The sequence below is a fragment of the Sphaeramia orbicularis genome, chromosome 7, assembly GCF_902148855.1.
Source record: "Sphaeramia orbicularis chromosome 7, fSphaOr1.1, whole genome shotgun sequence".
In the NCBI taxonomy this organism is placed as follows: Eukaryota; Metazoa; Chordata; class Actinopteri; order Kurtiformes; family Apogonidae; genus Sphaeramia; species Sphaeramia orbicularis.
The window spans coordinates 25571821-25598993 of NC_043963.1; the positions used below are offsets into that span (position 1 = coordinate 25571821).

Genomic DNA, 27173 nt, shown 5'->3' on the forward strand with positions numbered 1-27173 from the left:
TAGCTCATAGGTATTCGCCTTAGCTGAGTGAAATACAGAACAACTGCACATGCATGTAATTGGTCCACTTCATCTCATCTTCCTTGTGTTGACAGGATGCCATCTCTATTCAGGGCATGTCCTGCATCGCGTGTCACCTTGGTCAAACAGCTGGCGTCAGCTCCTTGAGCTCTGGCTGTGGTCCACTCCCATGTTTACGACCTGCATGTGTCAGAGCTGTTACATGCATGCAGTGCAGCCATGCAGCGCGGTGCCTCTCCACGTATGACCCCGCTGCTTATCTTTGCCTCCCATCATGCCCCGCTGACCCTGTCTACAGGCACTGGCAGGGAGAGAATTAGCCTACTTAGCCTATTCCCCACTGGGGTCAAGCCACACACAGACAGCTCAGACAGGACACCCACAATGAGATGCTTACACACCCACGCACAAACACCCCAAGATGTGTGATGACAAATGATAAGGCTGCACTTAACCACAGGTGTCCCAAGTTTGACCCTTCACCTTGAGAGAAAGCTTTTCATATGGAGGCTAGCCATCAATCAGCTCCCATCAATCACACATATATGCCGCAGCCTTCTACAACCCCCCCAACCTTTCCTGGCCCCAACATCCATCACTACACTCTACCCTTTCACTGACATCTGGGAAAACACAAACACTTCACCACCTCACTCCCTGCTTCCCTTGTCCGGAAACAAGCACATACAGTAAAAGTGTGTGACAATTCATACACAAACGCACACACACATCTTGTCCTGCAGTGACGCCTCCTCTAAACACAGGATGTGTTGTTGTGTTGTCAGTGGTCTAGAGGTGTACACCGGGGGCTTTTCCCTGGTGACATGTTTGCTGAGATATCAGCACCTGCACTGATATATGACATGGGGTTGAAATCCCGGAGCACAGTGGCAGCTGAGATCGTTGCATCAGACGCAGCCAGTGGTGACAGACTGTGGCCATGAGCATCCAGAAGACCATTTGGTGAGAAAGTCACTGGATAAAAAGTCTCTCACCACTCTCCACAAAAGGGTCATTTTAGGATATACTGTGCTAGAGGATGCAGTGTAGTGACATTTGTAATGTTCTGACACCTTGCATGCCACATTCTTTTCACTTACTTTTTATTTGTTCCTTACTTTTTTCTTTTTTACCATAATCAAGAGATAACAGCTTCTGCACCGCTCACCAGGGAGTAATGAAGGCAAGCTAATAGCAACTTTGGAGGCCATATCTAACACTACTAAAATAATAATTTTTGGTGAGTTGCAGACTACATGCATGGAGAGAAGGCCATTCTGATAAAAAAAAAAAAAAAGAAAAAAAAAAAAAAACAGGTGTGCTCGATGCTCTTTTGGCCCATGCTCCATAATTACACCAGCGAATGTATTCTAATTGGCAGTGTCTTTATGCAGAACTATTATCAATGTCCCTCGGAGGCAGCAGGAGAGAGGAGAGGAGGGGAGAGGGACGTGAGGAATAGGTTCTATGTCAGTGAGCTTAGGGTCCATTTACACATGGATGAGGACTGCTAATAATGCCAGCATAGCAAGTCCAGCTCACAGAAAACGATAGAGGGGAAGGTTTAACATATTGAGCTGATTCTGAATGCATGAAAATGTAAACTTAAGTAAAGGGAACATTGTGTGAGCACTCCGTATTTGCTGTGAAATAATTGTGGGTTAGAGAGCGGCACAGTGAAGTAAATCAGGTCCAAAATAGGGTCAAAGGTGTTAAACCTAGAGATGTCAGACTAAGAAAATGATCAAAAGCTATGAGCACAATAAGCTGTATGCTATTGAAAAATACCAACACAAAGCCACATTAATTAGCTCATAGATAGATGATATAAATATGTCATAGTCAGTGGCTGCCGCAGTACACAGCTAACATTAACTTCATGTGACAAAGTTTAGTGAAAAGCCGAGGAAAAAAAGCATGTTTCATTTGCATTCATTAACAAAATGAGTTAATTGCAATGCTGGCACGTCTTTTCTATTTAAAATATCACACTAGCTTTTGGCATTTTGTTCCGTATGTGGGTGTAACTTCTGACCCAGACAAACACTCCCAGCTTCCATAGTGTTATTAGTCGAGTGGTGATATGCAGTCAGATAGGAACACATTAACATACCATTCAAAGCAGATGCTGCTGCAGAGCATGTTATGTTAATTGGTTTGCTAAAGGGCAATTATTAGTCAATATTAATATTCTATCATTATCTGAAAACGATAAACTTTCTGAGCAGCCATCAGTGGCCTCTAATATTAAACATCCCTAACTGAACCTGAAGGATATTGCATATAGGAAATGGTTTTGAAGAAAAAATTATATGGAAAATTTGGCTCCCTGAATGTATAGTTTGCTATGAATCTTAGCTTATGTTTAAGGAGGCCAGGAGTATAATTGTCTTACCTTGTTTTTAGGGGATGTCGTTAGCCATTCTTCATGCTTTTCAAATGTTATCAAGTAAGCTGCGATCTCCTGTGGAAAGAGAAGAGAGGAGAGAGTAAGGGAGTGAGGCTTAGATATGTCATCTTTAATCACTGTTCACCTTGTGTTTGTAATACATCGGTGAGGACTGCTTCATTGATATTCAGACAGTCTAAACCAGCAGCACAAACACAAGAAGACGGAAACAGGGGCAGTGCCGGTGTGCTCAGGCAGGTAAATGGAGACTGGCAAAAGTAAAGTGAAAGACAGAAGTGGAATGCAGCTGAGGTCAGATCATCTTCTGAGACCATCTTTGTTGACGAAAGCTTTGATCAAGTTTTCCTCTGAGGACATCAGGTGCTCTCAGAGAGATTGACGTGTCTGTGTTTGAGAGGTGAGCAGCTTTTAACATTTTGGTCCGATCCTCCCCCAAATCCTTTGATCTGCCCTTGACACTCCTCTATGGATCAATCCACTCTTTAAACCTTTGAATAATAATTACACACCAGTCTCACAGTATTGACATGCATGTGTACTGCTACATCAGAAAAGACTGTAGATCCTTTGGAGGCAGCTGTGTACATAGAAAATGATATAGACACTGAAACTTAAAAAAAAATAAACTCAAACTGCCACTGCATAAATAGAGATACTTCAAACACTTTCATGTTTCCAATGCTTGCCCTGCCTACTGCATTCAGTCTGAGTGTAAGGGGGAACACGCTAGGCCATACCCAGCCATTTTCTCACCAAACTAATGGGCAGAAATAAAAGCACTTTGGACACTGTAGACAACCTAATGATTACCAGCGACAGCCAGCAATTTCACATTTCAGCAAGAACATTTGTCAGCTTCCCAGAACGTTAGTTTGAGCTAGATTACAAGGGCAGACCTGCAGCCATCTTCAACAAAATATCTTTTTAGCTCTTGAGGATGTGCATCACTACACAGTTGAGTGGTCAACACCTTTTAAATGTGAATATGTTGTACAAATATTGTCTTGTTGTTTGGGAGGCTCGGATTGAAAAAAGTCTCCTTGAGGAATTGTGTTGTTGTTTGCTTGCCCACGTGGGGCAATAATACCTTCAAAACCCACATTCTCTACAGAAAAAAAGGTAATAATATGAGACGCAATCACATAAAAGCTGGTTCTTCTTTTCTTTCTCTGTTGCTCTTTTCTCCTTGCAAAGAAACACACACTCTAAAACTAAGAAACAAGGCCCCCACTTCGCTCATCAAGGCTGTATCACCAAGTGTGACCTGGCACAAAGTCACAGCACACTGGAGATAGCCCATAGGGATGCTGCAGGGTGCTGTGGTGTGAGGGGTTCCCAGGCTGGCAGGGGTCCCAACAGGGAGGGGGTGGTAGCATGACTGGCACCCCTGCCTCCAGGTGCAGGCTGGGAGATAATGCTGCGTTGATTAACTTCCTGTTCTCCTGCCATAACGACCGGAGGCATTGAAGTCATGACAAGATGAGTCTTGAATTAGAAAAAGATAGGAAGAGGATGGGCTGTCAAAAAAAGCTCAGGGCTGCTCCTGTCCATTATAACTTCTGTTATAGGAAGGGAAAAAAAAAAACAATAAAACTGGGGAAAGTACAGCACAGTTGTGACAGTGCAAAATCCAGTTGATGGAGTGAGCAAAAAATCCTGCTCCTTAAAACTGAAAACATATGGAGTATATGTGAAGGGAAAGGAAAAGTAAATGCTCCCATACCAGGGTTACAAGTTATCTTTCTGCATACATTTGTAAATAAATGAGAATTGCACAACAGTGATTAGATTAATCCCCAGTATTCTGTGTTCATTTGGGAGGGATAAAACAGCAGTGGGAAGCTCCTTCAGTGACCTCTGTGCCTCTTAGCACATAGCCCCTTCCATCACACTTGTCTTTAAAATCCAGCCACAGCCCCAGTCTCAGTGGCAAAGGATGAAATAGGGGGCCGCATGGTCTTGTTCTTTTTTTTTTCTTTCTTTCTTTTTTTTTTTTTTTTTTTTTTTTTTAAAGCAAGCCTCTACCTCTGGCTCTTTGCACTCCCCTCCCTCTCTCAACAGATGCCAGGGATTATTCCAACCCCCCGACCAACCATAAAGGTGCAATAATCTTATAGCGAGGAAACAAACAAAAACAGACGTGCAGCCATTAAACAGCTGCAAAGAGACAAAGTTTGCATGGGCGGCATAATGAGAGGCTAGTGCGTGTTCAGGTTGAGCACACATGCTTGCGGGTTAGTGCAAAAGGGGTGGTGAGGGGAAAAAGTGGGCAAAGTGATGTGCTGAACACTGATGGTGCATCAAAGTCAAGCAGCAGCTGTCAATGGGCTCTGGACTCTATCTGCTGACCCCCACTGCCTCTGGCCTGCTCTCTGTCACAGGGGAAATATTCAGAGGAGGCTCTCTGTACACACAGCTCCTACCTTGCTCAACCTTACAGGTCAGAATCTTGCTCCTGTGAGGCTATTTGTACTTCCTTCTCCTTCTGCCTCAGCCTCCTCACTGACATGACCCTTGCTGAGGTTTTATCTCCAAGTGCTGTTAAAATATACTGTACCAGAAAGGGTTTCACTCCTCACTGATTAAATTGTGGCCAACTCCTATCCAAGCCTAATCTAATAAATAACAATCAACACAAGCCAGCAGTGAACCAGAGACTGAGTATGAGCAATACAACCTCTAATTGACACGGCGGTTGCAAAAAGAGGGCCTTTCATTTCCAGAGGAAAGAACAACCCCGAGCTGTTGTTGTAACCCGCCATCTCATTTGTTTTCTTTTGTCTCTGTAAAAGCTGCTGACCACACTGTTAGCAGAGGGGGCCGCCCCAGAACATGACGGAGCAGTCTAGCAGTTTCAAGGCTGATCGAGATGGAGAGCCGACAGTGTTTGTGCGTGTGTTTCTGTCGGCCGTGTTACTATCAGAGGGCCTGATTACTGGTTACCTGTCTCTGCTTGGCACATTATTAACATGCTCTTCAGGAGATGTCACTCCTGTACTCATCAGTGTGTCTTCCCACCAGTTGTCGCTTCTTATAGCCTCCACACATTTTCTACAATGCGACTCTCAGTCATTCTCATTTTTTTTCCCCCTTTCCCATAACTGCTGAGGTGAAAAGGAAAGCCACCATAAGAAAATTTTCATTTTGAGATGACTGGCTTTTACTGTCTCGCCTTTCAAATGATATTTTCACTCAGGAGGTACAACATTTTCTCCAGAGAGAATCAGCTTTTGAAATGTCTACCTATTTGAAATTGGAGATGACACTAACATATTCATCCCATTTCACTTCTTTGCACCAAAAAGGGAGCAGCAGCAGTAAACCCAGAGAAAATAAACAGTATTTGACCTCTCTCCTATCTGATTGTCTCAAGAGGAGAAATATTTGTAGTCCTGATCAAATAAAACTTATTAGGCCCTTGCACAAAAGCTAGTGTTAGGGGTGCATATTCTAATGTAAATCCTCTGTCCTGGGATGGCCTGACACTTGATTGTTCTGTTGCTTATTCTCTCTCTCCTTTTCTCACTGGCAACTTTGATTTATGGGAGAAGAGGGGGGTGTAGAGTGCACCAACGCAAAAGCATTGGGATGACAGACCTGATCACTTGAAACAACTGTCGCTGTTCCATTAGAAGAAGAGATAGAAGTCTTTTGGCATTATCTCAGGATGCATCAGACACCTGTCTCTAAACACCATCCATAATGTCTCTCCTCTCTTTCTGCCTCCACAGTGCATTCAAGTTGACAGAAAATGAGAGGAGGAAAATGATACAAGGCTGGGAGGAGAGTGCCGTATCCCTTTTGTGCAACCCCTACATTAAAATACCAACAGTTACATCGTTGTCTAGGAATTTAATCATAGTTTTTAAAACCCACAATTTACCAGACACATTATGTAAAAACATAGAGTAATGACTCATGCTTTGAGAGATAAGCTATTTAAAACCAGTCTTCATCACCACCCCAAAAAGAGAAGGAATTACAGCATGTGTTTGTCCATTACTGTATTATTCCAGTTATACTGTTACTCCAGTGACACTAATGAAAAGGCATTTAATTGAATAGCTGTATTAGAAAAAACTAACTTTAGCATCAGTATTGATTTCAGTAAAAGCTCGAGCTAATGAAATGAATATGAGAGAGCAGTAAGATGTGAAAGAATAGATGGAGCAAAGACTGATTGGTTAGAGAGCAGAGTACAGCGCCTCCAGCCTGCCTTGTGGTGAAGTCTGGGGAATGCATCCTCAAAGTTTTGACCTTGCCCTGCACTTGAAAGCAGGAAGTGGATGAGAGGGGGGTCTGAGGGGAGGGATACAGTGAGAGGAGCCCTCCCTGATGACCTGGGTTTTTGCTGTGGAGTGCCAGGTCATCTGATATTCCTCCAGGGCAGCCCAGGAAAACCAACCTGCCCAGGGCCAGTCACAAATGGACTGGCGGAGGTCTGGGTGGTGGTGAGGGGTTTTCTGGAGCTTCAGGCTACACCAGAAAAAAATTCAAATGCAATTAGACACAGAAGAGATAGAGACAGGCACAGGAGAAAGAGAAAGATGGAGAGAGAGGAGAGGATGGGAGAGTCAAAAAGGAGAGAGCAGGAACAAAGTTTAAAGTTTTTTTCCCATGACAATGATAAATGCATTTAAAACAGGAGAAGCGTGAAGGTATGGTGATTAAAAAAAGTGCACTTCTGTTTGATTCTGCAAGCAAAAGCGCCTTTGCTGAATCATTTTGGGATTTTTTGTTTATACTTCATGAATTCTTAATGCACTAGCAATAATGTATCACACACGGTATCTATGTAATCTCATATGGCCATATTACTCTTTTAAGATGGGGAATGTAGTGAGGTAGAGTGAATCTATTTTAGCGAGCCGTAACCTCCAGCTAGCCTTTAAGACTGTTTGAGCACTGATCATAATAAGATGCAGTGGATGTGCTATCAAGACAAATGGTCAGGACAGCGTAAAAAAAAGAGAGAGTAACACAAGAGGGGTTAGAAACAGAGATATAGGAGAGTTGAGAAAGTGAGGTAAGCAACAATACAGTATAGAGCTGTTGACAGCTGCACTTGGCATCTGTTGAGGAGGAGTGAGGCTGTTCTATGAGTCCCAGTGCTAGGTTAAAAAGATGCCCTCTCCAACACACTGCTCATTAGGACCTGCATGGGGCTTCCCAGGGATGCCCAGGCTGAGCGGGAGGGGTGGAAGCTACAGTGTGTATACTCTGTTGCTTCATATGAGTTATTCAGACAGAGTTGTTCTGCTCTTCTTATCCATAACCTAAAACCGCCCTGCACATTTGCCAACTGACATAAAAAGATTGATTTAAAACAAGAAAAAGTGCATCATCATGGCTGAACAAAGTTCTCTAAGCAAGCGGGGGTATCTCAGGAAATAAAATTTTTGCTCCCACACAAGTACAGGTCAACACACATGTAAAACTTCAAAACAAAGGCCTTAGCATGTGTTTTAAACCCACCTCAGGCATTAATGCTCGGCTGTGCTGTTTCTCCATCCGACTCCTCTGTGTTTCTCTACAGTTCTTACAGCCGGCCCGGCCCAGCTCTCCCATGCCATACAAGAGGTGGGAAGAGCTGTCCATTGCCCTACATTATACATAGTTCTGGGATCAATTTGGCATTGATCCTGGATAGCTTAGATGTTTTCCAGTAGTTGGTCAATGCCTCTCTTCACATTTCTGCTTGGCATGCTGGTCATAAGATGTTCTGAAAAAGGAGGCATTCTCTCTGGGGAGCCTCACTCTTGCTCCTCAAACCTGCACGCCTCCCTGCTCCCACAATCAATGCTGCTCGCAGCAGCTGCTCCGCCAGCACTATCCTATTTGTTTTTCTATATCACTTCTATAGACTCTATACATTAATACAAACAGCAGACTTAGCAAAGACTGAAAACAGGGAAAGAGTAGTGGTCTTTTTCAGGCTGCAATGTTTGCCATGGAACCTTAGCAGTTTCTTTCACAGTCTACCATGAAATCCGATCACAGTAAAGGAAATATTGATGTGCACATAAAGAAGTTTTTATACTCATGACAACACAAATACACACTGAGGAGTAATATCTATCCATCCAGTTTCTAAACTGCTTAGTACTCGTGAGAGTCATGAGGGTGCTGAAGCCTATGTCAGCTGCCTATGAGGCTTCATCACAGGGTTAACATATACAGATGGACAATCATTCATGCTCACATTCACACCTACAGGTGCTTTAGATTGACCTATTGACCTAACCTCTTAAGAGCATGCTTTTGGATTGTGGGCGGAAGCTGGAGTAGAGGAGTAATATATTACAGCTAAAAAGGACAAAAAGAACAGAAATAACTTATAACTTAACATTGAGGATGTATTGTATGAGGAAAGACACAGCTTCTGCAACTTTACACTTCCACTATCAATGAAAGTGGCTACAACAGGCTTCAGAGCAGCACGTAAGCGGAGTGTACGCACCAGAGAACCATGCTGCACAGAAAAAATTGGCCAATCTAATTTTTTTTTTTCAGGTGTACACAACTCTTGCACAGAGATGGGTCATCAAGTAGAAATGTCTCCTAATTAAATAACCAATATACAGGGATTGACTCTATACCTTATAGTATTTATTCTGATGGTACTAGGTAACAGTTAATTGTCTCTTGAGTAACTCAGTGTTGCTGTAATTGACCCTCAAATTGCGTGAATATAACTTGTGCATAAAAATTTGGAATTTCGGAAAAAACAACAATTTCGCAAATTACTCTCGTTTTTCGATGAAAAGTTTTTGTGCTGGCAAGAGGTGGTTTTTCGGGCGTAGTGAAATTGGTATATCATGCAAACCTGCAATGGAAAGATTTTTTTCCACATCTAGAGCTATGTGAATAAAAACCCCCAGATCTTGACAGATGTTATAACAAGCGAAGAAGAAGAGTTTTAAAAGAAACATGGCATGTGTGGACACTCCGGCAAAAAGAATCATTTTTTAATTTAGTACAAGATAGAGGGGTAATATATAATAATAATGAATATATCTATAAAGCAACGTGATATTTATGTTCGTCACCATGTTTATGGAATGACTTCTCGTGTCATCTCACGATAAACAAATCATCGCATTTGTGATTGAATGGAAAAAACCTACATCACGCACTTCTCTTTTTTTGATATTTAGTAAATATCTGTAAAGTGTCCAATGGAAAAGCCACTACTGTTAACTTCATCATTTTCCAAAAACTCAAAAAACTGATTCTTACAAAACGTTTCTATTTTAACTATGACTCAACAACCCCGCATCTTATAAGTCTTATATGTGTTATATGGAGGTATAGCTAGTGACATATCCACTCTGCGAATGGTCTGCGTACTTTATGTGTTTATGGTAAGCAAAGTGTTAGAGATGCAACTGTATTCATACAGAGCAAATGCACTCACTAAATGATTAAGGAAATGATATGAAGGATATACCATAGCCTTTGTGCTCAGCTGATCTCCAAGATATTACACATCTATGAAGTTCTCAAGCAACGTGTTTGAGTTTTCTTTCCACAATTATCATTAAAAGACCATTGAAGTAACATCTCTCAAGAAGAAAGTTGTAGTTCTTCCCTTTAGAGACCATTTGAGAGACTTCACTCTATGCCAAACAACACTGAGATTGTTCTGGCAGCTTATGGTGGCCGTCACCTCACTAAAACACTATTTGTTAGTTTTCCTCCTTTATTTTATTGCCAATCTTATACCTCAAAGACAGAACAAGTGTTTAGCAACTGATTAAATACCCATTTTGTCAAGTAGACCTTGTCTGCCACTTTGGATGGTTAGCTTAAAAAAGGCTGTTAGTCACAGCAGCAAAAATAATTACCAAAAACTCAATACTGCCATTAAACTAGGCTATAAATGATTTAGATAAATATTTATTCAACACAAAAATAGAGGTCTGACTTTGATAGAGACAAACAGAAACTTGCAAAATCGCTACGCATATACATACAAACAAAATCAAACCATAACTAATGTCATAACTAATATGATGCTATAGATGAATAATTATTTCTTCCCCACCCAAAAGGGTCTAATTAGGAAAAAGTTATATTGTTGAACTAAGAGATCATCATTTGTGTCATTGTGGCTTTAATTAACTGCACAAATTTGTAACAAATGAATGCACAACTGCACCTCCGTTCCATCAAAATGAGAAGTTCCAGCCATGAGCCAAAACAAAAACAGAATGGACAGGAAGAGACAGAAAAAGAGGGACCAGAAAGAGACATTTGGCACATTGTAGGATTGCTTTGGCTTTGGTGCCATGGCTGCTGTCTTTGATGTTTGTTGAGAGGATGTAATTATTTGGCCTTGAAGGACTACAATGGTCAGCCACCGCCTCCAACACTGCTGCAATTCAGAAGGCCCACAAGCTTGTAAAAGCATTTGTACACACACCTAAGCATGCGCAAACTGCATTTCTATGAGCTTTTGTACAGGTGTGTGCTTGTATCTGTGTTAGAGCTGGACAGAAGAGATAGTAGAGAAGTACCAGCAGTGACAGAAAGAATGAGAGAAGGAGCGAGGCGACGAGTACAACAAGATAAACCTGTGGACTGAGGAGAGGGGTTTATTGTGGGAATGAATCTACAGCATGTGCTGTGTTAGGGACACTGAATGAGAATTGGACATAAAGTTGACTGAAATGAAATACATCCATCTTTGTCAGCCATAATTAGGCAGCCGTGTGACCCTGTGGTTGTTGCAATGGATGTGTGTGTGTGCCTGCTGATGTAAAGCCCATATGGGACCTCCTACTGCTGTACCCTTGAGAGATGTGTCTTGTGTAATGATTCTATTACACCTCTCTTTTCTTCTATCTCTTCTTCCCTCTGTTTCCCTCTGGCTTTAACTTCTGGCAAGACTTTAAGATGTGTTGAAGACCAGCAGAAATATGGAGCAGTACATTAGTAAATAGGGCAAAAATTGTGTATGTGTGCGCGCACGGATGCATTGTGATGTGCTGCAGGGCGCGGCGGGGAAGCAGCCAGGTTCACTTCCTGGCGCCCCATGGCTGTCTGACCTCTGGCGTCCGCGCTGCACGTACTCTTCATCATCTATGCAGCAGGATGTCTGTTCCCCCTGCTGACAGCCCAACCAAGGAGAACGGAGAGTGGTGGAGCCTCCATGACGCTGACCTTACCACAGCCCCACTGCCGAGACTCCAGGCTGTTACCCCACTCAGCTGCCTAACTTTTCTCCCTCTCAAACCCAACTTCTGCCCACTAACAGAGGGAAAAAAACCTACAGGAGCAGTCAAACTTAGTAGGTTCTCTGTGTGTCTCCTCTCTCTCTAATTCTTTATTGTATCTCTTGTATTTGACAGATGTTCTCGTGTTGGTAGATAGCAGATATTGAAAGTGCCGTGACAGTTTGTTCAGCCAACCAGCCGCCAGGTCTGTTTGATTCCTAATGCAATTTCACAATTTGATAGAGAGTGCAGACATAAATGTTACATTTGTTGCTTTCTTATGCTTGGTGTGAGAAAGATATTGCAGGGAAAATCCACTGAGAGGGCATTAAATGTCATCTAAATATAATTGAGGTGTGATATCTCTCTGTGGAGACATTGTAACAATCGAAGCACCATATCCTCAAATATCACCCAAATTCTCCCAAAAGTCAAGGAGCGATTGTATCATACATAAATGAAGTGACAGTGGAATCTAGAAGGTCACCATTCACTTCATATCAATCAAGTGTTGTCAGTTTTCATTTTAAGGCTCATACAGGCCCTATGCAAAAAGGGGAGGGAGAACGGAGAAAATACTCCCCCGTCTTCCTTGAAAGGCATAAATGAGCTGAGTTCTGTCTCATGTGAGCCTGAAAGCCTATTTATTTCAGGCTCCAGAATCAATTAATGCCCACATTATCCCCTGAATTCCACTATTCAGTGCAGCCAAATGACTGGGGCAACCTTGCATGAAACCAATTTCTAACCTTCAATCCTAGACACACCCCAGAACCACCTACTGGTTTGCCTCCAAAATTGCATCTATCTTTGCCCTGAACTTCGTTGTTTGTGCCCCTGAACATGTGGCGCACCTAAGTGTGTGTGTGCATAGATAGTATGCTGTGCTCAGAATACGCTGGCTATGTAAAGTTTCTAGTGTTTTGTTCATCCTGTTCTCCTTGTGTAGATAGTGGAAGCGCTTTTTTAATACAAATGTACAATGTTTTGACAGGAGAGAGAACAAACTGTGATAAACACACACTAAAGTATGTGCAACCTTTTTATAGGTAGAATGAGATATAAGAAATAAGAAGTGGAGAAGGAGGAAAGGAAGCAAAGAAAGGCAAAAGAAACAGGTGAACTCTGTGTTATAGTGACGTTTTATGCTGTTGCTGTTTGCAGTTGAATTTTTATGGTTAATAATAACACGAACACCTTGACTGAGTGTCTTATGAATACACTTTTGTAAATGGTTTGATGTTTTGTTGAGTTTTTTTTACCTAATACTTTCTGACCTTTTTGAAGGCTGCCTCTCTTATGTACCCCATAAAAAATAAAAATAACACTGAAACTATTAACCATTAAACTAAAACTAAGCATTTTCAAAGAATATAGACAGAATCAAACTAGAAAATCCACTTTAAAAACAAATGGTAGACCAACTGATACAAAAAGTCTAGATTATAATGAAAATTATGTCTTATATCCACATAGGTATCTCGTGAGTACAAACAGGAAAAAATATGGAGATTGTGCCATTCTGTCCATCCAAAAAAGTGACACTTTCCACTCTTGAGACAAAGGGAAAAGACATAAAGACAAGACAAGTCTGAAATTTTACCAAAGGGATGGCCAGCTCTCTAGCTCTGGCCAATTAGCCGACAGAAACTCTTTTTTCTTCCAAGTACTTGTCAGCATGAAAGGATCACCCTTTGTCTGTCAGACTCATGCCTTTATCCTCTATTGCTACTTCCTGTACACAGTCAGTATATACACACACACACACACACACACACACACACACCCTTTTAATTCTTACATGAACAAGTTACATTCCTGCAACTCCCTTTTCTGTTCCTGTCATCTCACTGAACGCCTGTCAGCACACACACTTCCAGACCGGACACACACATACACACACCAAGTATACATGCTGGCACACATACAGTATCAGTCAAATCCTCACATGAACTGCTCTCATTTTATCTCCTCTCAGCTCCTGCCATCGCACTGACTGATGTGATTGTTAGTTCTAGAGGAGGGCTCTCTTTAATTGAAGTGGGTGTGAGTGTATGTGTGTTTGTGTGTGTATATAGCTATCTGTCCAGAGCATCGCTTGGCCATGACTGGTATTGTTTGGCCAATCAGACAAGCTGTCAAGTGCTCTCTCTCTCTCCCCTCTCTCTCTCTCCCTCCTCTCTGCTGCTTTGTGTTCATGTTACAATAACGGGAATGCAAGACTGTGAAGGTCACAGAAGCCTGAAGTCAAACCATCTTGCAGGGATGCATGTTTTGTATCCCAACAACAGACCCCAACACTGGACATGTACATAACACTAAGGGGTACAGTCAATGACCACTAAACATCACAAATCACCATAAATGTTCAAGGTCACTTTTCACACAGTGGAGCTACTAAATACCTAAGTGCATCTGTGCAGCTGGGTAGGTTTTATTTGCACTTTTTCACTGAGCTAACTTTTCCTGAACTTTTCTGCTTTGTGGGACTCTATCTGCATACTCCCATCTGCCTTGTGTGCATTATCAGTCTTACATCTCTCCCCTCTAAAAGTTTGGCCCGTTGAGAGGGGAGGTGCATGCTGCTCTTTGTGAAGGCTGCTCTCTGCAGACGGTAGGGAATCGATCAGACAGACGCTCCAATAGCCTGCTCCTTTGTGAGCCCAGTCTGGCTCAGTGCAGCTCTCCTCTGTTTATCTCCCTCACGTCGCTCGCTGGCTACATGCTCTTAATTAAACATGCCGCATGGCTATTAATTGTCAACCAGATTCAATTTGTTCCCTGGGCACTCTGTGAATGGGCCTCTCCTGCCAGAACAAAGGTGTCCGAACAGCCATGTCAGAGTTGAACAAAAGGCCCAAGGCATCACTTCTATCTCCCACAGTCTGAGCTGCTACAGCTCATAGGCAGCCATTGAATGAGGTGTTATCCCTGCAGGTTCCCAGGCAGATATTCAAGAGACGTTCAAGAAAAAAAAAAAAAAAAAAAACATCTTGTACTTTGCCTCACAATCCTTTTTTTCACCCAATGACATCTGAACAGAAGTGCTCCATCAGAATTTAGCTGGAACACTTTCGCAAGGCATCATAATGCTTTCACCTGCACAAATACCCATTCGGTAAAATACTCTAAATTGGTCTCATTTTTTAATCTTGTTAGGTTGTTTTTTCTTTTTCGTGAGAATTCTTTTGACAAATTGTGGAAACAAATAAATAAATAACGCAATGACTGCTGAGATGAATCTGGGAGTAAGCAGCTGCCAAGGCATAATATAATTCATGGCCATGCATCAATGTTGCTGGAGACTGTTCCAGCACCCAGCCAGAACCCACAGAGCCAGGTGCCAACACATTCATCCCTTTGCAATTCCCTTATCCATCCCACCTGTCAGTCACTCAAGCCATCACCCCAATCAATGCTCCCTTCCCAAAAACCTAAAGCTCTAGGCCCCTTCTGGTGCCAAGGAGGCCTGGCTGGTGCTATTGTGTCACTGCCTGAACCCCTCTACAATACAACGATAAACCTGCCTCCTCTGTGCCTCCTAACTCACACACAGAACAGATGCCAAACCAAGAGCTGTCCATACACACTCACATAGGACCTCTTAACCACAGGGCCTCCAAGGAACTGACACAGTCAAAAACGAAGCTGCATGTAATGTGATCCAGCTTAAAGCCCAGGTTCTATGAGCCTGCATGCTAACCAAAGAAAGATAGAAAAAAAAAAAAAAAAACATGTATGTTTATCATACCTATTGTAGTACTGAATATAATATTTATGTAGCGAACCTTGTTCAACACTGTGTTGTGGAATTTTTAATAGGACTTGGGCAAAGGTGCTCTAGCATATGAGGAGATCTTTTCCCCAGTGCGCCTCTGTGTCTGCCTTTTCAGCAATCCCAATATTTTGCTGCTGGTGAACTCACTGAGCAGTTGAGGAATTACTTATTTAAAAGATAAGGTTTCCTCTGTTGTCAGCAAAAACCGCCTCTTGTCCATAACGGGAGAAAACCAATGCAGTGTGAAATCAAAGGTCACCCGGAGACAAATAGCACTAACAGGCGAGAGCAGGGGTGACAAACGCTCCCTCTCTGTGCTCACCAAATTAATTAAGAGTGGAGATTCAACATGGCATCTCCAACACAAAGGAGAACAAGCAGCCTTGTTGTTGCTTCAGCAAGACTTTAAAGAGAACAAACACACTCCCCTTTTCTCTATTGTAATCAAAGCATGTTTACCGGCTAATCTCAAATGACTCTTTCATTCAATGTTTTATATGGCAGCTTTGAGAAGGAGTTGATCTCAATCTAGACTCTTAGATGCCTCAGTTCAGCTTGCCTCAGCCTCACAACTCAGCCTGCCTTCAGCCCAGGATCCTTGGGGCGCTGCATTAAACGCCTCACCCCAGGCAGCCTGCTAATCCACAGCATTTGCAGGTGTCTCTGTCTGGCCGTGACCACAAGATAAGCCCGAGCCTGGAGGAGAGAGCAGCGAGCAATAGACACACTTACACGTTTCAGTGTGTCTTTGCATGTCGTCCACAGTCAGTCACCCAGTTGAGGATATGGCCTGGAAACAGCAGGTCTGAGACCAAGCCTGGATAATGACACTTCATATGGGAACAGCTAGCGAGAAACATCTGCATCCCCTTATCTCCGCAATGGCTGCTGCACGCTGTCGAAATAACATGCAGATCATTTGCTGGATTACCCTACAGTAAGCGGCTGCCTGATGTTCACAGATCAGTGTAGTGGAAATGTTTATACAAACCGAACTGGGACAAAAAAAAACTTGTCTCTAAGCCGATGTGGCAGCATAAGACATGTCAGCAAACTCACCTACATCAACAACAATCTCAGTCCCAATACTATTTCACACCATAAATTAGAACAAGATAAACTTTATTTAGTATGAAATTAAATTATAAAAGGTTTTGGTGTTAAGTGAGATTGATTTAATCATTTTGTACAACTAGCATCAGGAAAATCTGAGGAAAATCAAGGGCTTGAGCCTAGAGGATTAATTTAATATCATGAAATGGTTAATTCTCTTTACAAGAAAATGGCTTGTGAAAAAGACCAGTTTGCTTAATAAGATTTGCTATCAAGGTCAGTTAGTAATCACAACATAATGTCCTACAAATAAAAAGCTTTTATTAACAAGTATTGCATAATATATTGCATAAAGACTGAGGGGTCTATGCCCTTGATATTGCTAAATTATGGGAAGGGGAACTCACTGCACAATGTGTACCAATCACATGTAACGTTGTGCACTTCTGTAGCTTTTGGCCTTTTAACGGTCATTTATTGTGGATCGAATGTGTGTGAATGCTTATAGGTTTCTACGGTGTGTGTGTTTTATGTGTTCTCACCCCCCAGCGGGAGGCAGTACCACTCTGGCCTTACTCCCTCCACCCACTCATCCATCCCACGTCTTGTCTAATTAAACATCGTTAACATTCATCCCAAGGTCTTATGCAGATGAGCACAGAGGGAATGTGGTGCACTGCGCATTAAGAAAACAACTTGGGGGGTGGCAGAGAGGTGAGCACAGGGATGAGATGAGGTTGTATCTGAATTGAGACGTGTCTGGATATCTCCGATTTGACCTCATTCATCAATTAATTACCACCATTAGCAGGAGGTGATGTGGAACCAAACTGAAATCACTGCACCGTAGCATCTTCACCAGCAGTTTGTTGACTGTGTGCGTGCAGGTGTTTGTGTGTGACAGACAGGCACCTATTAAGCACTGAGCCAGGTAGGTTTAAATGTGTCTATGGGTGTGTGTGTGTACCAACAGTTTGACCAGAAAGGCAGATAGACAAACTGACAGGCATCCAGCCAAGGACTGCCATCGGTGCCTCCTCAACAGAGCTGTGATCACAGCTCAGTCCTGTCATGTGGCTGTCACTCTATCAGTCAGAGTCACACATAGACTGCACCATCACACCACAGCACGCTGCAGTTGCTTTAATGCCTGACATTGCATGGTCCCGTCATAAATACTTATTTTGTTTCACTGTATCATGTGAGGCTCTTGTCAAATATAAAAATTTCCCGTGTGTGGGCAAAGGGTATAATTTGAAAAGTAGGCTATTACCCTTGTGCATATACCCAGGCCCTGAATTAGCATCAAGGACAATTTCAGTCAAGTAAGTGATATGAATGGAAAACAACACAACAATAGAGAGAGTATTTTCAGTGGACTCTATGAGAGACATCATCAGAATAACTACAAGTTGTAGAGGTTATGAATGTGTCGGACTCCATGTCAGTTCATTTTCTCCAATAGCTATTTTTCACAAATTGTGAAGCCACTGGCACACATGTCAGCTATTCAAATGCAACATAAAAGCTATAAAGCTGGCATTAGCTCTGCATGCCTTGTACAAAGATCTCAACAGGGGTATAGTAAGTGTGAGTGGTTGCATTTGTCAGAGACAGAGACAGGGTTTGTGCAGTAGCCTTAGCTTGAATGGCACCTTATAGTATTTAATCCAGAGGAATAAAAAGGGTTTAAGAGGCTGTGGTAGCTGTTATGGTCTGAGTGCCTGCCAGGGCAGTGGGGCGGGTGTGGCAGCAAGACTCTGAGTTATGTGCATCGCACATGGGCTCATATTTTTGAGGCCAGGCTGACGGTTGGCCATGCATGGCAGCACAGCACAGCACTTCCTAAGATCCTGTTTGTAACTGTCTGTGGAACAAGAGCCCAAGGGAGGAGCCTGCTTAAACTCACTCACCTTCACCGCCAGCCTCAGATCCATTTCTGTGCACAACACAGATTTTACATGCACTTATAAACACATGCACTAAGTCAAGTACACGCACATAAAATACATCTTGCACACACACATACATCACACAAGCTGTGTGCAAACATAGCACAGGGTCAGCAATCCACATGTGGGCTTTTGCAAAAATAAATAGTCTTCCTCAAAGGACCAAGTGTCAAATACGCATGCATGAAAAAGCACAAAGAGCACTTTGCCCTGCATACATATGTGATGCACAAGAGCCAAGGTCAACCCAAATCATCTCCCTATTGGTGGCCATTCAGATCACCTTCAAGGATCAACAGCTTTCATATGGTGCTTTGTGTGACTCTTCCATAAACATGCTATCCTGCTTGAGTTCCACAAACTCTGCGTGATAAGCTCTTCATGGTATAGTTGTCAATAGTGCTATAGCTAAATCTAGAAGCAGGGGGCGCTGTGTAGACAGCCAAGCACTGGCAGCTAGGGTGAGCAGGCGGGCTCAGGAAACGATGATGAAGTGCAGCATTAGTGCAGTGATTAACTCCTTCTCCCGCTCTTCCTCCTCTCGTTCAGACCCATTTCCTCCCACTGCGGGATGGGAGGGGGGCCTCTGATCAGTGTGTGTGAGATTCCCTTGACACACCGTCCATCTGTGTGTATGAGCTGGCAAGCCAGCATGCCTTCTTCACCAACATGGTGCTGAGATCCCTGCTCAGTGTCTCTCCATTACAAACCTCTCCTCTCAGACTCTTCAAACAGCTCTGAAACTTTGATGAGATACTGCCCCATTTGGCATGACATGATGTTAACATTCTATGGAGGATAAGTGTATAAAAACAACAACCTGGATCTATGTACCGTACAGATGCAAGAAAATTAATTTTACATGGAATTGAAGGCAATCTTGCCATTTCTGAATCATGTCTTACACACTTTCTCTGGATTCATTTTCCCTCTGTGGTCGAAAATGTACTACCTGAGAAAAGCACAGTGGGGAGTTATGCAATACGTGTGTAGGTTAGTGTAAACTTGAAAGTACAACACTGTGCTATTCACAGCCTCTGAGATATAAATCCATGATATTCCAACAAATTGCTCAAAATACTATAACAAACTCTACTACAAACTCAGCTACATTCTTCCAAATATAATATATGAGCATTATTAACAAATGTTTCTCTCTTTTTTAAAGAAAGAAAAAAAAAACATTCTGGTTCAAATATAGGTTACTAGTAGAAATGAAATGTGTTTTTTGCAAAGGCACGCAGAATGACTATGGGGGAAGGACTGGACTGGCTACTACAGCTCTTTCCAACCAGCGATCAAAGGGCCAGGTGGCTGTGGCAAATGACCTGCATTCAATGGTGCAGTAATAGTTTCACCTCTTCACCAGAGAGGCTATTCTGTAATCACATAGTCTCCACTCATATCAGATTGCATCACTAGCCACCGAGAAGGGAAGTCCTTTTTTTCTCACAGGTGCACATAAAACAAGCCCAGTGGAAACCCAGCGAGCTAAAAACACAGAATGAGTCAGCCTCCTGCTATAAGCCAGCCTGCAGATGCAGACTGCTCCAGATGACAATAACAGGGGCTTATAATATTGTGCTATGTGAACCAATTTCACCCATGTTACCAATAATGCCATAGTTCATTGTTAGCAAACTCGTTGTTCCTTTGTGCAAACACAGATGCGTTTTTATATTATATTTGTGAGTAAAAAGTGTTTTTAATGCTCACAGAAGTAAATACATTTGGTGACAGTTCTGACTTTAGCCCTCTTGCTAGCTCACTGCTTCAAGCCTTCTAAAAAGATCATGTTTGAGGTGTACATACGACAAAGGTTATAACTTCACTGACCTTCTGGAAAGGGCACACCGGTACTAAAGATGTCCTACACAAAGAGAAAGTGAATCTAAACTTAATGCACCAAAGACTACACATAATGTTCTATGAGGTGCATTCAATATTTCAATAACATGGAAAAACAATATATAATTCAACAATATTCTGATGAAATGAGCTGCCACAAAACTCCTTCTCTGTTATTGCGACAGAGACTTCCTTATCATTTCAAAACGGCTGCTGTTGTTTTTCTACAAAGACGAAGAGAGGCACTCTTTCACACAGACTGGCAGTCAACCTTAATAACAGCAGCATTTACAATGTTTTGAAGATTTTGTAGACTTTCACCTGTTATAACCATCATTATTAAGTTTCTTTCAGTAAAGGTGATTCTCTCAGTGGGATGTGTATCTCCGCTTGTCTCTATTTCTCTCTTGTGCCCTTATAAATTCTCGACAATTACATGCCAAGCCTGCTTTTTTTTTCCAAGAGTAGAAATTACAGCTGTCTCCTCTCGCTTCTCTCATCCTGGCATCGCTCATCTATTATTCAGTTTTTAATTTGGCTATTTGAGGTTTGTTCCCTCGTTTGGCGACAAGTAAGCCTCTGCTAAACAGGCACCTTATCCATTACACTAAATCTAGCACACAGCAGACAGCATTCTGGAATTGACCATTAGAGAGGTTATTGATATAACCACCATTCCCTCTCGTCATTATCTCTCTAATTTATCCGTAATTGTATAGCAGCTTTTTGGAGTTATTCTCACCTTGGATGCAAAGAGAAGGCATCTTCACTTTTTGAAACGTATCCATGTTTGGGGAGTTTACACAAAATCCTATCCATCAAATTATGGAAGGGTAATATTCAGTCTAGGCAAAGCCAAGTCTCCATTGTGGTCATTTTGTTCAAGAGCTTTTGTGTTTATGACAAAAGTTTCCAAATTGCAATCGGCTTTTACCCAGGGTACCATTGCACTTCTGGTCATCGTTACAGAGAGATAGGCCTCTCTGCCTGATCTTCAGACTCCTATAATCATATGCAATTGTGGTAAAGTGAAAAGAAAGACATGGCTCTTTACCAGGATCTATGGCTCATTGTATCTTATGTGTCACACGAGCCAAGGATCAATAGCACTCAATAGTCTATTAATAGGCAAGTCTTGGCTCTGTTCAGACTATAGCACCAGCCTGTCCACTAGACCAGGCCATGAAAAGAAGAGGGTGCAATAGAAACCAATCCCCGCTTTTCTGTTAACAGTGAAAGCCTCTTAATCATCTCAGTTTCCCATTGACTTACCCCTCCGTGCTTCTCTCTCTCTCTAACCGAAGGCCCATCTTAGAGGGGATAGTCAACTTACCCCCACCTCCCCTCCTTACCACAGACAAGATGACTCTGTCTATTGAAGTGCTTGGAAGTGAGGTCAAGGAGGTTTTCTTCAGCTGCACTGCAACATAATTCTATACTTGACTGACATGTTTAAGTTTTGTCTCAAAATATCTTGCGTACACTTACATGACAATTAAAACTAAGTGATATTTTATTACAAAGACCGCTCTCCAGATTCAACTCTGATGGTAATAAGCTGCCCTGGAACAGGAGTGATTACTGATGGGCACCTGGACAAGTACAAGAACTTCTTCATCTTAAGTGTAAGTGATCCGCCTAATAGACCATGCTATGTAGTTATCTGATAGTGACAGTCACCAAAATCAGACTGTAGTCGCTCACTCATGCACACAGTCAAAGGACACCTGAGCAATATAAAACAAATATTACTATTGATCTGGAGTCTTTAATTTCCTCCCACCCCTAATAATGTTGAAAAACAAATAGAGCTTCGATCCTTGCACTCTTCACTATCTCACACAGATTGCTGCATCAATTTAGGTCGAATAAGATCTATTGATGAATTCTATCGTGTTTGTCTAAGCCTGTTATTTTGTTCATAGTCTATATTAAGTGCTGCACACAGTTCAAAGAAGTGTTTGTTATTTCTCCTCATACATTTGTGCAAAAAAAAAAGAAAAAAAAGAATATACCTCAAGTGTGGGGAGTGCAACAAAGGTAGTTATTCAATAGGAATGGATATGCTCCGGTCTCCTCCTTTTAGCTTTGTCCCCTCTGGTTCCTCCTCCACCTTGGGCACAGGCAGTAGGGGATGTAACTAGGAAGGGGAGGTGGTCAGCATCACATGATCTCCCCTCAGTGGTTGAGCACCGCCCCCCTTTTGCAGGACGGGGGCTGTCACATTCGTCTTTGTCATAGTGCAGCGTGCCACCCATTCATCAGGCCTGCCAGCAATGGCATCCCTTTCCTCTGTGTGCCCGGAGACTGGGCACGTCTGGGCCTGACTGCATCCCACATACACACAGAGAGCAACACACAGACACTCTGATGGATTCATTTATTAGGCCTTTCATTACCCAGGGGGCCAATGGTGAATCGCAATGCACTGAATGCCACAGCAATGCACAGCTATGCTGTTGCCCTCTAGGCCCGCTACTATCAGGACAGGCTTTCAGACGATGTTATAATCTTCAGTGTCTCATTAGACACCAGAACCATTTGGATTAACAAAAATAAATGAGCAATCCAGTGAGCAACATACACACAAAAGAGCGTTGGTTTATGTTTCTACATCTACACTGCAACAGATCTTAAAGGAAATTATCCCACTTTCCATTCTGCCTAAACTGCAATATGGTTACATTTACCTTTAGATATGCTTTATCTTATTCTTGCCAGGCCAGTGAGCACTCTTTTTGTTTTGTTTATATGTGCCCAAGTCTGCACAATTTTCAGTGGCTTTATGAACCTTTTGTAAAGAGCCAACTCACAATCAGTTCTTTCGTCTGTGACAGCCTGCAGATTCCAAAGCAACTGAGGAGAAACCAACCACGGAGTAGATGTGTGAGGATAGAGTTCAATACTGCCTGCAAAACTTAGTATTATTGATTGCCCAGGATGGCAAATTCAATATAGTCTAAAGAAGTTAGAATTGTGGATCTACAAGCCAAGCAATTCAATAGTGTTCATCCTATGCAATGGTGAGGATCTGGGCACTGTCTGATTCAATCCTAGAAGCCGTGGAGAAGGCTAGAGGGATGGAAGAGCCAACAAATGCAATACACTGCAGCTTCAGAAAGGATCTTTAGAGTCAACAAATTTAATAGAGCCACTTTATCCCCTCATATGTTCGTGCAACTACAGTAGATTTAGAGAGCGGGGTTCCCCTTCTGGAGCTCCTAGGAGCTGGGGAGTTTATCCTAAATAAACTGTTGTCTTTATTGCATCTTTCTCCAAGTCCAAGCCAAGCCCTGGTTTAATTATGACAAATCCACCACATGTGTTCACCATGTTTGCCAGTAATGAACGATGCTTAAAAGAAAATGGCTCAAAACAACTTCTGTCAACAGTAGTGGCAGAGGGGAGATACTTCTGCCTATCTGTGACTATTTAAGTTTTATTCTGAGTGTAAACATTAAAGCCCTTGTCTCACATTCTTTACCAGGGGAGAACAGACAGATTGGTACAACTTGCACAATAAAGAGGTTTTCATGTGATTTGAGCGATGCACATTTGAGAAACACAGTTCTCAAACTCAAAATCATCTAATCCTGAGAGACCATGTACAACTCAGACACAGGCACAATAGCAACAAGACTCATCTAACCCCGGACATTTACAATCAAGGCCAAATTAAGTGTGGCAGAAATTAGCCATAGATAACATAAACTAGCACAGAGGGGATTGAGGAGGGATATGATGAACACCACTCAAGAGGATACGATACATTTCTTTTCAATTAAGAATTTGAACAGCGTCAAAGCCTCGCTTTAATATTGCCCCTAATAAAAGAATTCATTTGAATATCTACACCATTCTCAAGATATTAGGATGAGGAATTACTTGTTAAAAATCAGCCGAAGAAAGGGAACAAGATAAGCATTTCTAATTGCTGCTATGTTTGTTTCCTAATATGTGACCCGCGACATGAAAATTGTGCAGTTTGAAAACAAAAAAGGAAACTGGAAAAGCATTAAAGTGTGTGCTGAGGAGGAGAGGGAGGAGGAGGAGGCAGAATCGTGCTAGGAATGCTCAAATACAAATTTAGCTGTGAGGAACCCTGAATAACACAGGCACTGGTTGTAATCCCAACACTATGCTGCACTGTCAAGCAGCTAATAAAAATAGGCTGGTGGCAGATCAAGTCTGTGATTCAAATACATTCAAAGCCTTTCTTAACTGAACTGCAAAAATCCCATTCTGGCTCATTTTCAGAGTATTTTTTTGTACCCCCCTTTTCTTCTCTTTCACACTCCCATCCTGCCTCCTCATTGTTCTCTAGGTCTCTCTCTCCTCTCTCTCTCCTGCTCCCTATCTCCCCTCTCACAGTATCATTGCTAAATCTATTTGGAGCTGCCGCTGGGAGCAATTGAGCAGAAATGGGTTTGTGCACATCTTGAAAACTGTGTCTGTCATAAAAACACAAAGGTTCAGCACAAAGAAGTGGTTAAATATCCATGTGTCTGGCCACTGGTAGCCTGCAGGTGTCCTCAGCTAGGGCAACTGTTGACTTGGAACAACATCAGAGCAGCACACCCACTGTAGTGTAGCTTTGCTTTTGTGTGTACTGCAAAAATCAATTCGCTGTCTATCCGGGACTGCTATGTGTGCTACACAGGCTATTACACAACTTGACCATACTGAAAGCAAGCAAAGATGACCAGCATGTACAAATGTACTGCTATCACAATAACAATACCTCAGAACCAACACCAGCACAGCTGAGCCTGGAGAGACATCACACTCCCTCCCTTTGACGAATCAAGTCTTGGGGATGGCACCATGTGACAACGCAGCTTCCATTTGTCGGAGTGAGATAATATGACTTCAGCTAAAGCCCTCTGAACCTCAAAGAGCACGTTCATCTCCATGACTTTGAATTCATTACCCATCAAAGATAAGTCTCCTTTTCACACACGGAGCTCTATTTGTCAGTGTCACCACACAAAGGAGAGGGGCAACTTATTCATGCCAAACATGCCTCCAGTTTCAACTTTTGGTCGCCCCTTTGAGCACTATTTTTTAATTAAAAGAGGTTCCCCTTCTTTTCTTTCTTTCTTTTTTTTAAACAGGAATGTCTCTTTGATACCACTTTCCTCAGCTTGAAATACTTACGATAACATATCTTTCAATTATAGTTATATTGTGACTACCATCCGGTTGCCATTCAACCCCTCGCCACAGCATACCTGCAAAGTGGAAAAGTGACATATGGGTTTGCATAGAAACAGCTCTGATTTCTACCCATCACGCTCTGGCAGGACTGAGGGACCAATGGCTTTTATCTGCAAGCTGAGGGAACATATACCGCCTGGAGAGAAGCTGAGGGGTGGCAGTGGACAGGGGGAGGCGTTGATGATTTGAACGGGCACAATGTGAGGGGACGGAGCTGACCCAACTCCCTTCTCGTCCCATACCTCGGCTGCTTCCCTCTTCACATTGACAGGCGGGTAGATTGAGGGCTAAGATTAGCAGCCACTTTCTCACAGAAGGCCAGGGAGATACAGTATTGAGAATGAATGGCCACATCATGTTGTCAATGTTGTAACCTTGGCAACAGACAGAGTACTATTTTAGTCCCCCCACTGGCCACCAGGATGGTTGACGAACTGACTCTTCTCTGTCCATGACCGGTATTCACACACATACAAAGAAACATACAATCTAACCCTAAAGCACCTCATAACCAGGCATGTCACATATCTTTAATTATCAAGTCTCTCAATCAATACTTCAAGGCATTTATGTTTCAGGCTTGTCAGCAGAGCTAGACACACAACAGCAAAATGACAGACAATGTTCAATCTAGTATTAAAGGCACAAAGTAAAATCCATTCAGGGATGTCTCAGTCACATAACTGATGCCTAACTTAATAACAGGACCTATAGAGCAGTGTTAGATGAGCATTATTTAAGGACAAATAAAGTATATGATACATACATGGATTTATGATAAGACAATATAGCATATCATGAGATGATGGAATAACACTTTGAAATCATTATACTCTATTTTACTGCAATATGGCAAAAGTCATGCTACAATTTTTCATCATTTGATCAATGTTTTACATTCATCCACACAGCACAGATGCGACAAAACAGCCCCCACTACAGACTCAAACAGTACTAACCTCTTTTTCTACAGTACAAAAACAATCTATTTTTGTGTCTATATTTGTTTGCAGCTATAGTCAAAAAATGACCTTTACAGCTTACATTTTGTTGCATATTTAATTGAAAACTTGGGAAGGTTTTAAAGAAAAGGAGAAAATAATGAAAATATGATTGACTACCTTTTATTTGTTGAGTGTCTAATAAAAAATGGGGTAACCAATTGGCCTAGGTTATCATTTCAAAACATTGAACTCAGTGAATTTTCAGAAACCCAGCTATATTGTGATATGCTACTGTTACCTGGATATGACATGACCTTTACTTGGATATGAGATTTTGGTCATGTTGCATGTTGATGTAAATTTAGCTTAATCTTATGGCCACATTTGTAGTGAGGCAATATTCTTCAACCTGATCCCAATAAGTGGCATTGAGACTAACTGGTGTCCTTATTTCAAAATATTGACTCACCTGCCACTAGAACATAAGCCTGAACAACCTAAACCTGGCAGACTGTGCAGGCCGGCCTCGTCAAGGGCAAACTGGCATAATCAGGTTGTGTTGTATGAAATAATTCCTAATTTGCTTTTTTTCTGTGATTATTTTGCAGGCAGAAGGAAGTCTAAGCGCTGTATTAAAATCTAATCTTCAAACACCAACCTGGCTTCTACTGATCAGCCACGGGCTATTCATCACTGCCATTACCTCACCACACATTTTTATCCTCCTCCTCC

At 42.2% G+C, this 27173-nt stretch overlaps 1 protein-coding gene across 1 annotated transcript in view; it reads right to left on the reverse strand.

The window, feature by feature from the left end:
* camta1a (calmodulin binding transcription activator 1a) overlaps positions 1–27173 on the reverse strand; it is a 272063-nt gene that overhangs the window by 151256 nt on the left and 93634 nt on the right. Inside the window, exon 4 of the mRNA XM_030137891.1 lies at positions 2422–2485. Coding sequence (XP_029993751.1) covers positions 2422–2485 — 64 coding nt within the window. The remainder of the gene's footprint in view (positions 1–2421; positions 2486–27173) is intronic.